Source organism: Octopus bimaculoides, chromosome 13 (genome assembly GCF_046866305.1).
Source record: "Octopus bimaculoides isolate indiv1 chromosome 13, ASM4686630v1, whole genome shotgun sequence".
NCBI lineage: Eukaryota > Metazoa > Mollusca > Cephalopoda > Octopoda > Octopodidae > Octopus > Octopus bimaculoides.
This window is the reverse complement of record NC_142940.1, coordinates 25532747-25547662: the sequence shown is the minus strand read 5'-3', so window position 1 is coordinate 25547662 and position 14916 is coordinate 25532747. Positions and strand designations below refer to the sequence as shown.

The 14916-nt window shown below is 34.9% G+C and overlaps 1 protein-coding gene across 2 annotated transcripts in view; it reads right to left on the bottom strand.

Annotated features, from left to right (window-relative positions):
* Positions 1-3373: 3373 nt before the first annotated feature.
* Positions 3374-14916, bottom strand: part of LOC106881894 (phospholipid-transporting ATPase VD) — a 108647-nt gene continuing 97104 nt past the window's right edge. For both annotated transcript variants that reach the window (XM_089361575.1, XM_089361576.1), the window contains 4 exons: positions 12014-12094; positions 10156-10260; positions 7295-7482; positions 3374-4408 (listed from right to left, as the gene is read on the bottom strand). In XM_089361575.1, coding sequence (XP_089217701.1) covers positions 4168-4408; positions 7295-7482; positions 10156-10260; positions 12014-12094 — 615 coding nt within the window. In that variant the 3' untranslated portion in view covers positions 3374-4167. The remainder of the gene's footprint in view (positions 4409-7294; positions 7483-10155; positions 10261-12013; positions 12095-14916) is intronic.

The following is a 14916-nucleotide window of genomic DNA, read 5'->3' as shown; positions in this document are numbered from 1 at the left end:
ATATCCTTGCATCTGTTTGTCTCCCACCACCGCTTTTATGCGTGCTTAAGTCCTTGTAACCTACCAGTTTGACAAAAGGAATGATAGAATAAGTTCTGTGGTCAATTTGTTTGACTAAAAATCCTTCAAGGTGGTGTCCCAGCATGGCCACAGTAAAATGACTGAGACAAGTAAAAGATAAAAGATAAGGTGATCGTAGCTGGAATTACCTTTCCAGCAGAGCTGACCTAGGGTTAAACAGTAACATGGCTAGTTTGTAAAAAGAACAAACAAAAGCTAAGTCTCAGATAGACTTGTCCATTTTATAAACCACAATGTAAACAGGATAAAAAAAATAATTTCTTAGCTAGAGCACAAATCTATAAGTATTTAAAAATCTTTAAATAATTTTGTTTCTATGCCTATGGACATGTATATGTTTATCTCTTTTGTCATTTTGACACTATTTATGAACATAGTGTACTCTAAAAAAAAATTGTGTGTGTAGTTATAACCACATGGTTAAGAAAGTTGCTTTACAACCACATGGTTCCATGTTCAGTTCCACAATGGGATTCAGGGAAAGTTTTCAAGCATCACTGTGTACACGGAAACTCATCATATATGTGTAAATATATACACATGCATATATATGTTTATATTAGTGTATGTGGTGAACAAGTCGGTTGATGAGAAGAATGACTTGCGCTCTTGTTTCTGACGAGAACAATAAAACAAGTACTTGACAAATTACTAGGGTCAATATAATCAACTAAAACCCCGGAATGGTTGCAATCAATAATGAAAGGATGGTCCAATTATCTTATTTTAATCTGAAGTGAACTGTTCCATTACTGCATGCACACCACTGCTATCCTGTTTCTGGTATTACTTTTTTTTATCTCTAGCAAACTGCTCTCATAATCTACCTCAAACTCCTTGATTTAATGTCATATAGGACATGTGGGTGGTTGCTGTTGGTGGTAGAAATTAAGTGGTTTGAGTTCAATTCATACCAATACTCATTTATTTATCCCTTGTTAGAAATGAAGAACTGACAAACTCTAAAATTTTGAAGAAGAAAAATCTGCTGAAGGGAAGGAGTGGAAATTTACAAAGTTATATTAGAGTTTCATTGGTTAAAAGAAAATAATATTTTACATGAGAAAGCAAGATTATAAATGAGGTAAATAGATACATGGAAGCATCCATTTGTCTTTCTGTGTGTGTATGTATGTACCCTACTTAACATGGATGTACAGTTAGAATGCCATAATACAGAAGTGTTCATCTTGAGAAATCTCATATAAATGTTTAGTGCTAAGAAGTTTTAAATGTCAAGATGAGAAGGTTTATCAAGGCAAATACTGCAGTATTATGGTGTTCTACCAATACATCCACATTAAGTAGGATATAAAAATTGTCATTCACTATTTCTACTGCTTTTGTTGCTAATATTGTGTGTGTGTGTGTGTGTGTGTGTGTGTGTGTGTGTGTGTGTGTGTGCACATACACACTCATGAAGGATGATTTTCAATAGTTCAGTGTGAATGGAATATTTTCCCAATGACCAAATTTGGCTGCAGTTTTACAATAAACATTCTTTTTTCCTCATCAGTTGCCTGTGTTATAAACTTAGAATATATGTAGTTGGGGGATACATAAAAGATAGTGTATATATGCTTGATAAAAAAGGAGCAAAACATCTATAATGAGTTTATTTGACTGTGTAGTGGTCCCTTCATATAATATGATACATATTAGACTTAAATCCAAGGAAGGTGTCAGATGATTTGAGGAGGGTGCACTAGCATGTTCATGTTTATCATATCAATACATATACACATATTAATGCTTATACAAGGTTATTTCCAGTTCAAAAATGGTTGGGGGATATTGGAACCCATAAGAAAGCCATTCACTGTATTTTGTCATAGAGAAAATTCTTGCTGTAGACAAATGGTATAAATATACCAAAATCAGCTCACAGCACCACTTACTTAGACTGGCTTTCTTACAGGTTTGAATATACCCCAAGTATATTTGTACTGGTAATAAGCTTGTATTTATACACATCACTGCTTAGCACTACCTCTTCATAAGTAATGCTTATATATATATATATATATATATATATATATGGGAGAATATACAAAAAATAACAACAGACGAGGACAGGTGGTGTAAATAACAAAAGTATATATTAGTATGACGCTCGGGAATACGGAAAATCTTTGACGTTTCGAGCTACGCTCTTCAACAGAAAGAATACGGAGACAAGGAGAAAAACACGGAGAAAAAAAATTGAATAGTGTTCAGTCAACGGTCAATCAAAATATATATATATATATATATATATATATATATATATAGCCAATTTTCAAGAACTCATCGATTTAAATTTCTTTTCTATTTGAAAATTGGTTATGAAACACGTGTAATCTTTTTATTATATTTATCTTATGATATTTACTTTACTTTATATTATACTAATTTATTGTGCTTTTAATTATTAATTTTTCTATATGTGATAGTGGATTTTCATCGATGAGTTCTTGAAAATTGGTTATTTTCCCTAAAACTATATATTTTATATATACTTTATCTATAAGGCTCAATTTAATTTTAATTTTTTATAAATTGATTTTAATTGAGTTTTTTACCTGTAATTTTGGATTTTGTCCCTAATATTATTATATATATATATATATATATATACATACATAGATCCATGTATGTGTATGTGGTACATTGGCTTCAACATGCACTGATTTCTTTATTGTATGACATCTGCTTCTAACTTGGCCAAAGAGAAAATGATAAAAAAGTTAGTTCAGTGACTGACCACTCAAGTAGTTGAAATCCTATCAATGGCAGTGAATTGAGTAGTTAGGATTAGGGCATCCATCCAACAATAGAATATTTGCTTCAACAATTTACAGGCAAATATCAGAGCAATCCCACCATCTAAAAAGTGTGACAGGATACATGGATAATATTTACAAAACATAATTACCTATGTTAAAGTGGAGATTTACAAACTCTATGTACTTCCTTCAGGGGTTACAAGTATAGACACAGTACCAGATCAAGATTATGGTGGAATTAAACTCAAGTGTTTAGGGTCTGCCTCCCATATTCATTAAATCTACTGTAACACACTTGGGCAAAGTTTTCAGCCATCGCTTTGTGAGTAGAATCACATAGATGGAGATCTGTCACGTGTATATAAATATATATACACTCGTGCAAATATATATTTGAATTTAAATGTTTAAATTTCCTTGGTTTCCAGTTGTACACCAACCAGGCTTGATTTATAATCTCACTCTTAATACATACTTATGAGTTTGATGCAAATTTCAAGAAGAGAAAGATTTTGGATGTTGTTAGGTTTTCTTTTTTTTTTTTTTGCTTTAATATTTTTTAGTCTTTTAAGAATGTAATGAGTTACAAAAATAATTTTTTGTTTTATTTAAAGATTCACATTGGAAATAAAAAAATAAAACACATCAAAAAACATTTACAGTCACTTAGTATATCTAATAATCACCCATTCACATTCAGAAAAAAAAAAAGAAGAAAAAGACAATTTCCTCATGATGTCCTTTGGTTCCAGACAATTTTCAAAGCAGTCATGACATTAAAAGGAAAGACTCAGCTTATTTAAAGTTGATAAAATTGTACATAGAACATTGTAAACATTTGGACAGTGGAGTTGTCATTGACTATCTGAGTACAAAGTAACACGGAAAAAGGAAATTGTCTTTTCTTGTCACAGCATTGTTGATGTAGATGACATTAATTGCAGTAACCAAGTCATGATATGTAAAAATATTTTACTGGGGTGGGTCAATATTTTGACCCTTAAAAACGTTCATGCATTTTCTGTTGCAATAATTATACCATTATGTGTGTTTGTGTGTATATTTCAAAACCTTTTACAGCATCATTCACTTCTCTGTGATCCTTCAGGGCATTGGACTTATAAAAATTATACTGAAGGTAAAAGTTTCATGAAATGAAAGGTTGTAAAAGAATTTGAATGCCTCTACAAAAGAAGAGGTCAACATACACACATACAATCAATCTCACTCCTCTTCTCCTTACGTCCGGCCTAACCACTGAGTATGAATGTATAAAAAAATAAAAATGAACAACTCTACAGAAAACATGAACATGAAGATGTCAGCTAAAAATTGATGGATGTGATATGTGTTCACTGCTTGTCTGACGCCGATATACTTGTTGTGGTTCCCTAGTATTTGTTGTCCAAATCCTATTCCGCTTGAAACCGGATGGTGGAGTGGTTTCTGTCATATCTAAACTATCTTCTGATGTCAATTCTTGGTTTTGAAGTTTTATCTTTTTCGTCATACTCATCACATCATTAGGCCAAAATGTCCACTGAAAGACTCGGTATAAGAACCTAAAATGAGAAAAAGGAGGAAAATCACCATTTAAGAAAAAGAAAACACTCATACACACAAACAAGAATGTCAGCTAACATCAATTTGTTTTTACAGTCAATATATATTACATTCCCTTCAAGAAAGTTATATTTGTTTTATAATATCTAAAGTATAAAATAATTATTAAAACAACATAAGCTTTACATAACTGGAACACATGTAGACTGACACACTTTAAAATGTTTCATGTATAAGTTTATTAGAAGAGCTAACCAATCAGATTGAATTACACAAATATTTAGGTTTGCCAAGATTAAAACCAACCTACAGTTATTGCAGAGTGTTGTTAGTTTGTTAGTTGCCACAACCATTCCAATTTAGAATTTTTTTCAAATGTCAGTGTCAATAAACTGAAGGATTTTAACCCTTATGTAGAATATATATTTTAATGTCTAAATCCTTTCTAATCTACATATTCGACTTAAAAATACTTTCTATCCATTTTCCTCATCTTTAAACTGCTTCAACTTCCTCTTCACTGAGTAAAATATTTCATTAAGATATACAAATAATTGCAAATACTAAATAATTTTACTGTTTTTTTTCTTTCTCTCCTTTGTATGTTTACGTGCATGCGCTCACGCACACACAGAGGCATGGCTGTGTGGTAAGTAGTTTGCTTTTCAGCCATGTGGTTCCAGGTTCAGTCCCACAGTATGGACCAGTGTCTTCTACTATAGCTCCAGGCTTGCCAAACTTTTGTAAGTGGATTTTATAGATAGAAACTGAAAGAAGCCTATCATATGTGTGTGTGTGCGCGTTACTGTCTTCTTGCCTTGCCATGGCATTGTATGACAGTTGTAAATAAGTGTCACCATCATGCAGATAGTGTGCTTCATCTCTAATCTTTTATGGAAACAAGTTTGATCATGAGGAAATATTACCTTACTCAGAAACAGGTGAGTGTTGGTGACTGGAAGGGTTTCCAGCTGTAGATAATATGCCTCGACAAATCCCATTCAAAGTATATGAGCATTGAAAAGTGGATGTCAGAATAATGATGATATATCATTTACCATTTCCTGTTCACTATAAAATGCTGCCTATGCAACAAGGAATAACACTAGTTTTATACCTTATCCATAACCTTCCTACTTTCGCCATGCAACCTCTCTTGCTCATCATGGGGTTTGTGTGTAAAGGATCGTATCAGATCTGTATTGCCAGTCATCACCACTTCTCCCCTCAGATAACGAGGGTCACTGCCTCCATAGCCAAATGGAACAAAATCCTTACGTATCAGGACTTGTCAGTGAACCATTTCTTCCAGCCTGTAGTGTTTTAGACATCTGGAGTGGCTGGGCCGCTAACAGCAAAGTTCTTGTCATTGTTGGCGGCTTGCCTTACCAAGGCGTCAGGTGATGCCCATGAAGGTGCTTGGCTGTTCCAACACCTTAGCCTTGTCATCACCTGTGGTAATACTGCAAGTGTGCTGGCTTGCTTCAGTAGGTTCCATTGAGCCTTGTGGTGTGAGACCAATTGAGACACTTGGTGCTGAATTGATGTTTTTACTTTCTTTCTTCTTTTTGTTTTTCATTTTTTCTTTCTTCACTCATGTTTGCGTTTTCTTTGGTTTGGGATTTGTATTCTAATGTGGTTTTGTTATACATGTGTCATATGCATACATGTTATATATGTAATAAAATAAAATAAAAAAACTCTTTACTGACATACATCACTTTCTCTTACCACTGTCCACATGTGTTACTTTCTTTTCACCAGAGTCATTCTGTTTCTACAAACATACTTTGTTTACTTTACCCATTCATCCTAGTTTTGTTATCACAGAGCACTGTTGCTCTTCTAAGTGAATGGTTATCTCACTGAAAAGTGAAAACCATCAGTCTTACTGAAGACTTACACACATACATTTCTCTATCTATACATGCATACATATTTGACAGATAAGTATACACACACAGCTTCTTCAGGAGGAACAGGATGTTGCAGAAGCACTCAGCTAAGAGTGCACAGATTCTTATAGCAGAATCAGCCATAAGCTAATGAAGGTGGTTACATAACTGCTGTTCTTTAAATCATTCTTTTCAAAAATTTGGTGATTTTTCTATGTTTGAGCAAAAAATTGCAAATGGAAAAGTGGGCCATTAAAATTTTGTCAGTTAAACATTGGGTTACCCAAACACAAAAGAGATTCACAAATCCAAGTGGCTTCAAATGACTTACAACACTCACAGGAGATATATGGCATATCTCTGTGATGTTTCATATCATGTGATCTGGATTATTTTTAGCATCACACACACACACACACATGCACACACAAGGCCAGGTGCAGACGTGACTGTATGGATCAAAAGTTTACTTCTCAAGCAAATGATTTTATATTCAGTCCCATAGCAAAGTACCTTGAGCAAGTGTTTCCTATATGGACCCAAGCTGAATGAAGCCTTGTGATTCCATAAACAGAAAATGAGAGAAGTCTGTCGTAAATAAATATCTATTTACGTGCACGCGTGTATGCTTATATTTGTGCTTTTCTGAAAATCATTGAACTACATGCAATGACATTGTCATTTGAAGTGTTACCAACAAATGATCTGTTGGCTTTGCACCTTTGAAGATGTGTGGAATTAGAGATCACTTATTTGAAAAACAGTTAAAGGTTAGTGAAAGGGAAAGCATGTGGGTGAAAACTAAGTCACATTAATATTCATCTAACCCACGTAATCCTGGAAAAACAAGTCTCAAAGTAAACAAATCAAGTTTATATAAATAGTAGAAAAGATTACTGGTATCCTCTCTATCTGAGGAGGAATTGGAAATAGAAACTTTGGAAAATCAACAACAAAATTAGGAAGTGATGCAAAATCATTGCTGCTTACCTGGGAATTAAAGCAATAACTGAGGTAATCACAACAATCAAGACATGAGTTGGTTTGGCCAATGTGTTTTCCATGACCCAATAAGGATTACCAGGGTGTTCACAATCTAAACAGAAAGCATGCACCACAATCATACAGCACCAAAAGAAGAGAAAGTTTATCACCATTAGAAACCATTGGATCCATGTCTGGAAAAAGAAAACAAAAAAAAATTACTCAGTGATTCTCAATAAATATTAGTCAAGATGCTAGGATCAATTAGTTATAAAGCAATGTTTGAAATCAGATAAACAGAGATGGAGATTAATCTCCTGAGTTTGCCAATCATGCTGATGAATTTATCAATAATGTCTTTGTAATTGTGTGGTACTCTGGTTTCAGAGGTTTCTGAAAATGGTTGATTATAGATATCTAGCACTTGGAGATATTTTCATTAATTTTGCTGATGCTATAAGAATTTATAAACCTTCAAGAGAACATGAAATGATACCATGTAAATATTGGATTGAAAAAACCTTTTTAGATAGAAAAAAAATCAAATGCTACTCATGGGACATGAAGCCACATATCCTGTACACATGACAGATGTTCTACCATTGTAACAAAGCAATCCTTTGAATTCATCATCATCAACATTTAACGTCTGTTTTCAATGCTGGCATAAGTTTGATGGTTTGACAGGAACTGGCAAGACCAGGGGCCACACTGGGTTCCATAGTTTGTATTGGCTTGGTTTCTATGGTTGGTTACCCTTCCTAATACCAAACCACATTACAGAGTGTACTGGGTGCTTTTTTTGTGGTACCATCACCAGTACTTTTTACATGGCACCAGCATCAACAGCAATGCTTTTTACGTGACACCTTGGTTAAAGAATTATTTTTATTAAATATATATCAAAGAAGTTAAAAACCTCCATATTTGATGAAACCAATAAATAATTTTCTACTATATTTTCTCAACACATACATGGAAACAGATGAATTTTGTGTCAATTTCATCAACTATGATTATTCCATTAGTTTAATCAACAGAACTACCAATTCATTGAATTATGGTCTAAGTGGTTGAATATTCCACAGTATATATCCCTTATATGATCTCTAGTCAGATTCAGTTTGCCACATTATGCGTGACAAGGCTCATCCTTTGAATTACAGGTACAGCCAATCTGTCAAATTTTCAGTTCCTATTTTTTTTTCTTTACCCAATTTCACACCAAACTTAGATCAAACTAAGACTATGACACTAGACACTTGTCAACAGTGCTATATCATGAAATCAAACTTGAGGCCTCCTGATTTAGTTATGCCTTAACATGTATGAGTATATTTGTATACATATACATCGTACATTCAGTTTATTGAAAATATGACCTAAAGTTTAACAAAATATTAACCAGTTCCAAAGTCCTACAACTAGTTTTATTGGCAAGATTTAATCACTTGAGGTTCCTATCTTCATAAGGATTCTTCATTTTCTTTTTATTATTTGATGAAAACTCTCACCTTATTTTGCAGGGTATGATGGATAGTGTCAGCTATCCAGAACCAGCAGACTAAAGTGACACTTGTTTACTGATCATGCTTCAAGAACCCTGTGGCGAACTCAAGCAGTTCCAAGCAATGATGATTTTTGTAGGTGTTATATCTTTACATGTATACCAATCTTTTTGAAGTTGGTAGTTGAATGCTGATGCTTCCATGCACACCAATTACTATTGATATCGTATCCACTCTCTTCATTGACCACAACTTGAATATTTCCTACTTCAAACTGTCATAGCTGTTCACTTTTCCTCCTTCTTTTGCTTTGATTTTGTTGTCACCAAGACATGCTACGTCAATTATCGTGAAAGTTTTTTTTCTTTTTGTTCACCACAACAACGTCAGATTTCCAATGTCTGATCTGATGGTCACACAGAATCATTGCATCAGGATTCTGCAGTCTTTATTCTCAGTAATTCCTGGGGTTTGGTCATGCCATGTGTTTGAAGTCCTCGGATTACTTTTGCCATGTCATGTTCTCTTTTGTAGTTGTGTTGTACCAATTTTGGGCATTCACTAACAATGTGCCATACCATTTCACCTCTCTCACTACACATTCTGCATTTGTCACTCTCAGTAGTGTTGTCAATTCTGTTGTTCACATAGTTAGTCCTTAATGCTTGTTCTTGTGGTGTGCATATAAGTGCTTCTGTTTCTATTTTCAAATCATTCCTCTGCATCCATAACCACTGGTCTTCTGCATCTGTCTTGGTATTCGTACCTCTTGCAAATTGATGGCACATATTTTTTTCTTTCCATGGTATTTCTTTTTTCATGTAATTTTCCTCTTTAAGTTTTTCTTTCTTTACACAATTATCAATTTTGATATTGCCAGACTTCTTCACATATTTCAACAATGGTTCCATGGCAACTTTTACATAACACCCTATGCTGTTTTCCTCTGCTTCTACACAATCTTAGCAACTGATCAAACCTCTCCCACCCTTTCTTCTAGACAAGTAGTACAACCTATCAGTGTCACTCTTGGGAATGAAATGCTTTGTGTACTATCAATATTTTCCTTGTTCTATTATAATTATTAGTAATATTGTTGTTATTTGAATGTAAAATGACCACATTCTAAAAATACTTTTGTAAGGCCAATAAATGGAGGGATGTCATGATAACAGAAGACCTGTCCTTAGGTATAAGTTGAAACAATCACTAAAACCTCTACAACTTTTAGAAAAGTCATAGATATGCAGTCAACTATGATAAAGAAATCAGATCTTGTGAAGCTTATCAACAATGGTTTATAAGATAAACAAATATTGAATATATTCTATAGTGAAGAGTTAAATCAGTGAAACTTACCCATGAATATGTCTCAATACCAAGATGTAGATAGATGATTAAAATGAGGATCACCATCATCGTTGTACCAAACTCCCAAATTCCTGTATTACTGTCAAAGTAAGCCTTAAAAACAAAACAAATATACAAGAATAAGATATGGTGTTTATAATGACTTTAAAATATAGACAGTAGAACTCAAAGTTTGAGATCTTAAATACAGCAAGTTCTAACATCTATAGTTTCCTAAATGGTATCTGTAATATAAATAAGGTGACACAGGATTTAGCTGGGAACCACAACTATGTTAGATTTTTGGAGCTTATCTTAAGAAGTACAGTCATAAGCTTGGCTATTGGCCAGTAGTTCTCAAATAGGAGTTAATTTAGAGAGAATTATAAGTTTATCTGAAGAAGTGCTTGAATTAATATAGTCTTCCTTGAAATATTCTGTATTATTGTCCATTATTAGTTCACGTTAGAAAATGGAAATTGGTTGAATCACTAAAGTAATAGACAAAATGCTTTATGGTGGTTGTTCTGGATCTTTACATTCTGAGTTCTCTGAGTTCAAATCCTGCAGAAATCAACTTTGCAGTCATTTTTAAGGGGTCAGTAATATAAAGAACCTGCAAAATACTGCAGTTCATATAATCAGCTGAACCATTTCCCCTCAAAATTGTTTACCTTGTTCCTCTGTGTGCATGTGTGTGTGTGTGTGTGTGTGCGTGCGTGTGTTTTTGTAATCAATCCCAGGCTGGAGTGAAAATGAAAGTGGAGTGTCAGATATATTCTCTCTACCTAAAGGTATGGGGGTTTTATATCAGGATGTTGCTCTCTACCACTGCAACATTTTAGCATGGCTAATTGAGGTAAAATTTGCCCTGAGGAGAATAGCTGGAGCAATAAAAGTATTTATGAAATACTCTTAAAAGACATTGTGTCCTGCCCTTAGGCACAATATTCTGATAATTTCAGTCACTCTACCTGAAGGTAGATATTATTTTTACTCAATTGCATACAAATGATAGCGGAACTCAGTGTGCAAAACTACAAAATAAAAAACTAGGAGTTGTTGGTATAACAAAGAATTGGCAGAGTTCATTGAGATGCGTTAACAAAGAATTAGCAGAGTTCATTGAGATGCGTTGGTGTACAATAAAGAGAGGAAATATATTCAATTAATAGTTAGAGTTAGGCTCTACTGAGGATAAGCTATCTGTCTGCTCTTCTTGAGATAATGAGCTACTTGGTACAAATAGCATTACTACCCACCTCTATCTGAATTAATGTGGTGTGTGATAGTATGAAAGTATGCAGACATCTACTTTAGGACTTCAGACATAAATTAGTGAAGAAATAAGCAAGTTCATTTTTACATTGTATTAGTTACTTTATTCAGAATACATTTATTAATGTTGCTAGTGCCATATAAGATGCACTCATGCTAATGCCACACGAAATGCACTTGTGCTGCTACCATGTGAAAGGCACCCAGCACATTCTGTAATGTGGATGGTATTAGGAAGGGCATCCAGTCATAAGAACCCTGTCAAGAGAGACAATTGAAGCCTACACAGCTCTCCAGCTGGCCAGCTCCACAGAAATCTTTTGAGCCAGAATGGAAAACAGATGTTTGATGATGATGAGCATAAAATGATGAGTATTGTCAAGGATATTGGCTCAAGCACACAACTATAACTCAGTTTATTGAGACTGTAGAGATGAGAGGCTATCATTGATTAAATTTGAGGACAGAATTCAGGGGGTCATGATTAATTTCTGTGAGGTATTTTAGTTAAACATAGTCCCTTTTTAATAATTTATGATCCTAATCTCTTAAGCATTGTAGAAAGGAATAAAATGGTGATCTAACTTACCAAATGTGGAATGAAATATAATGCAATACTCTGGAAGAGGGAATCAAGCAGGATGCCAAAAAATGACCATTTTGTGTAGAGCTGAAAAAGAGTGACTTTAATTACTGATTGTCATTCACATTGGGCTTTTGCTTTTGATATCTCTGTGTGCATATATTTGTGTATGGGTGTTTTGTATGTGTGTTATGTATATTGTACATGTTGCAGTTAGAAGTTCTAATAGCAGTCGTGTCCTTATTATCAGAATTTGGGGTAAAATTTAAGTGTATAGCAAGATGGCAGAAATTAAACATAGAACACAAAAAGCTGGAACAAATACCACAAGGCATCGGTCACACATTTTCAAAGTTCTGCCAGTCCATTTTCCTGGGTTGGAACATTTTTATTAATCCTTAAAGGTTGAACGGCAAAAGTGGCCTTGGTGGGAATTGAACTTATAGTGCAGAGCATCAGAACAAATACTGCAAAGCAGTCTACCTGACTCTTTAAAACTCAGTCAATGCAAGTCTGTTTGGACTAATCGTTAAGATTAGGTTTGCAATGTTTACAGAGTATTCAGTAACCTGTCTTAGGACTAGGTCGTGAAATGTGTAGAGCTGATTTGATATTTGATTTTCTTATTTGAAGTAAAATTGTTTCGAAGTTGTTATTTTTAATAGGCAACAGGTAATAGTGACTATTACTGAAGCTTTTGAACCAACATAATAAAAGAAAAAAACAGAAAACTTGTGGGGCTTCAAAATCTGCTCACTAATTGGTTTTCAATAGACTTAGTGGAGTTGTGTCAGTGAGCAGGTCACAGAAATAGAACAAAATTTGAGATACTTAAAAGTACATCATGGTTCTCATTTTGATGTGATTGTTTACTGTTGCTAAAGCTTTTACAAATTATAATTTGATTAACTAATGATGATGTATGTCATCATCATCATCATCATCGTTTAACGTCCGCTTTCCATGCTAGCATGGGTTGGACGAATTGACTGAGGACTGGTGAACCAGATGGATGCAACAAACCCCAATCTGATCTGGCAGAGTTTTTACAGCTGGATGCCCTTCCTAACGCCAACCACTCTGAGAGTGTAGTGGGTGCTTTTACGTGCCACCGGCACAAGGGCCAGTCACATGGTACTGGCAACGGCCACGCTCAAAAAGGTGTTTTTTTACGTGCCACCTGCACGGGAGCCAGTCCAGCAGCACTGGCAACGACCTCGCTCGAATGATTTTCTAATGTGCCACCAGCACAAGTGCTAGAAGGCGACACTGGTAATGATTACGCTCAAATGGTGCTATTTACGGGCCACTAGCACGGAAGCTAGACAGCTGCTCTGGCAATGAACACACTTGGACAGTGCTGTTAGTGCTCCACTGGTGCAGGTGCCAGTCATTGAGTATGGTTCAATTACGATTTCGATTTCACGTGCCGCAACAGATCTTCGCAAGCAGAGTTTAGTGTCCAATGAAGGAGAGGTTGGCATGGGTGCCAGTTGTCAGATTCAGTTCGATTTCGATTTCAGATTTCAAATACTTATTTAAACATGTCTAAACAGGGAGGTATAGAATGATATTCAAAAATGTGCCCCTCACCCCCACCGCAACCACCTATCAACTGCAGTCTTTCTTGATACCACTAACTGCCCAGAACAATTTCACTACATATTCATCCTTCACACTGTCCTCTCCATCTACATTTTACGCTAATCATTTTGCTTGAGCCACCAAATTATTTCCCTTCCTCTACCTCCATACATTTCCCACCTTCCACATGTACTATACCTGTCTCTCTTCTATCCACACTATGGTAACCTACCCATCCTCACATCATCATCTCTCTTTCTCTCTCTCTCATCCTTCCCTCAGTGAAATTCTGGTTTAAGCACCCATAAAACCCCTCAAAACTTTTCTATTGTTTGGAATTTCCAGAAAAATTTTGCTAATTTGTGTTCTACACATTGGAATTCATATGATTATGAAAAAAATCAATTTTTATAAAAATTTTTAACACCCCCCCCCACCTCCAAATCTTAAAGTCCCACTCATTTTCAAATTTCTTTTTCAAATCAGAGTTTAAAATATGAACAATCCGAATGGTTTGGACCACCCTTGAGTGCATCATCAATCTATAAAGTGTGTCTATGGAGAGAAAAATATTGAAAAACATCAATACATGTCAGAGTGACAAAGAACCGAGGAAGGTATCAAGTGGTCATGAGATGTGCTAAAAACAATAGCTAAAGAATTGCCCTTAAATCACACACTCAATAAAATTATTTTGCATAATTGTTTGAATTCTCATATGCAGAACACAAATTCACAAAAATTTTCTGAAATTTCAAAAAAACTGAAGAAGTTATTGGAGATTATAGCGGGTGCTTAAATCAGAATTTCACCCTTCCTTGTCTACTATATCTGCATTACTACTCTGCTGTTCTTCACCCCTATGTATCATTGATCACCCCTATTTCTTATCTACCACTCACTATTTTCACCCCTCAACACTCGTTCAGCAATTATATTCACGCTATTGCTCATCTCTCACTCTCTGATACATCTACCCACTCACATTTCTGATTCTTCTGTCCCCACTTAATTCTACTCCTCCAGACACCTCATCACCACTATTTGTAGCTCTTCCTAGATCCACCTCAATCATACCGACCTTCTTTTCTAAAACATGAGTAACCATGTAGATCTACAGCAATAAAACTCTCCTGCTCTGGTCCTTTTCTCATACTCTAATGCCTTATCTCACAACATAAAGACACCTCTCTTGAGGTTCATAGTCTTGCATGGTGATCTCACTTGTGCTGATGGCACAGAAAAAGCACTCAGTACACACAATAAAGTGGTTGGTATTAGGAAGAGTATCCAGCCATAGAGCCCACACTAAATTAGACAATCCT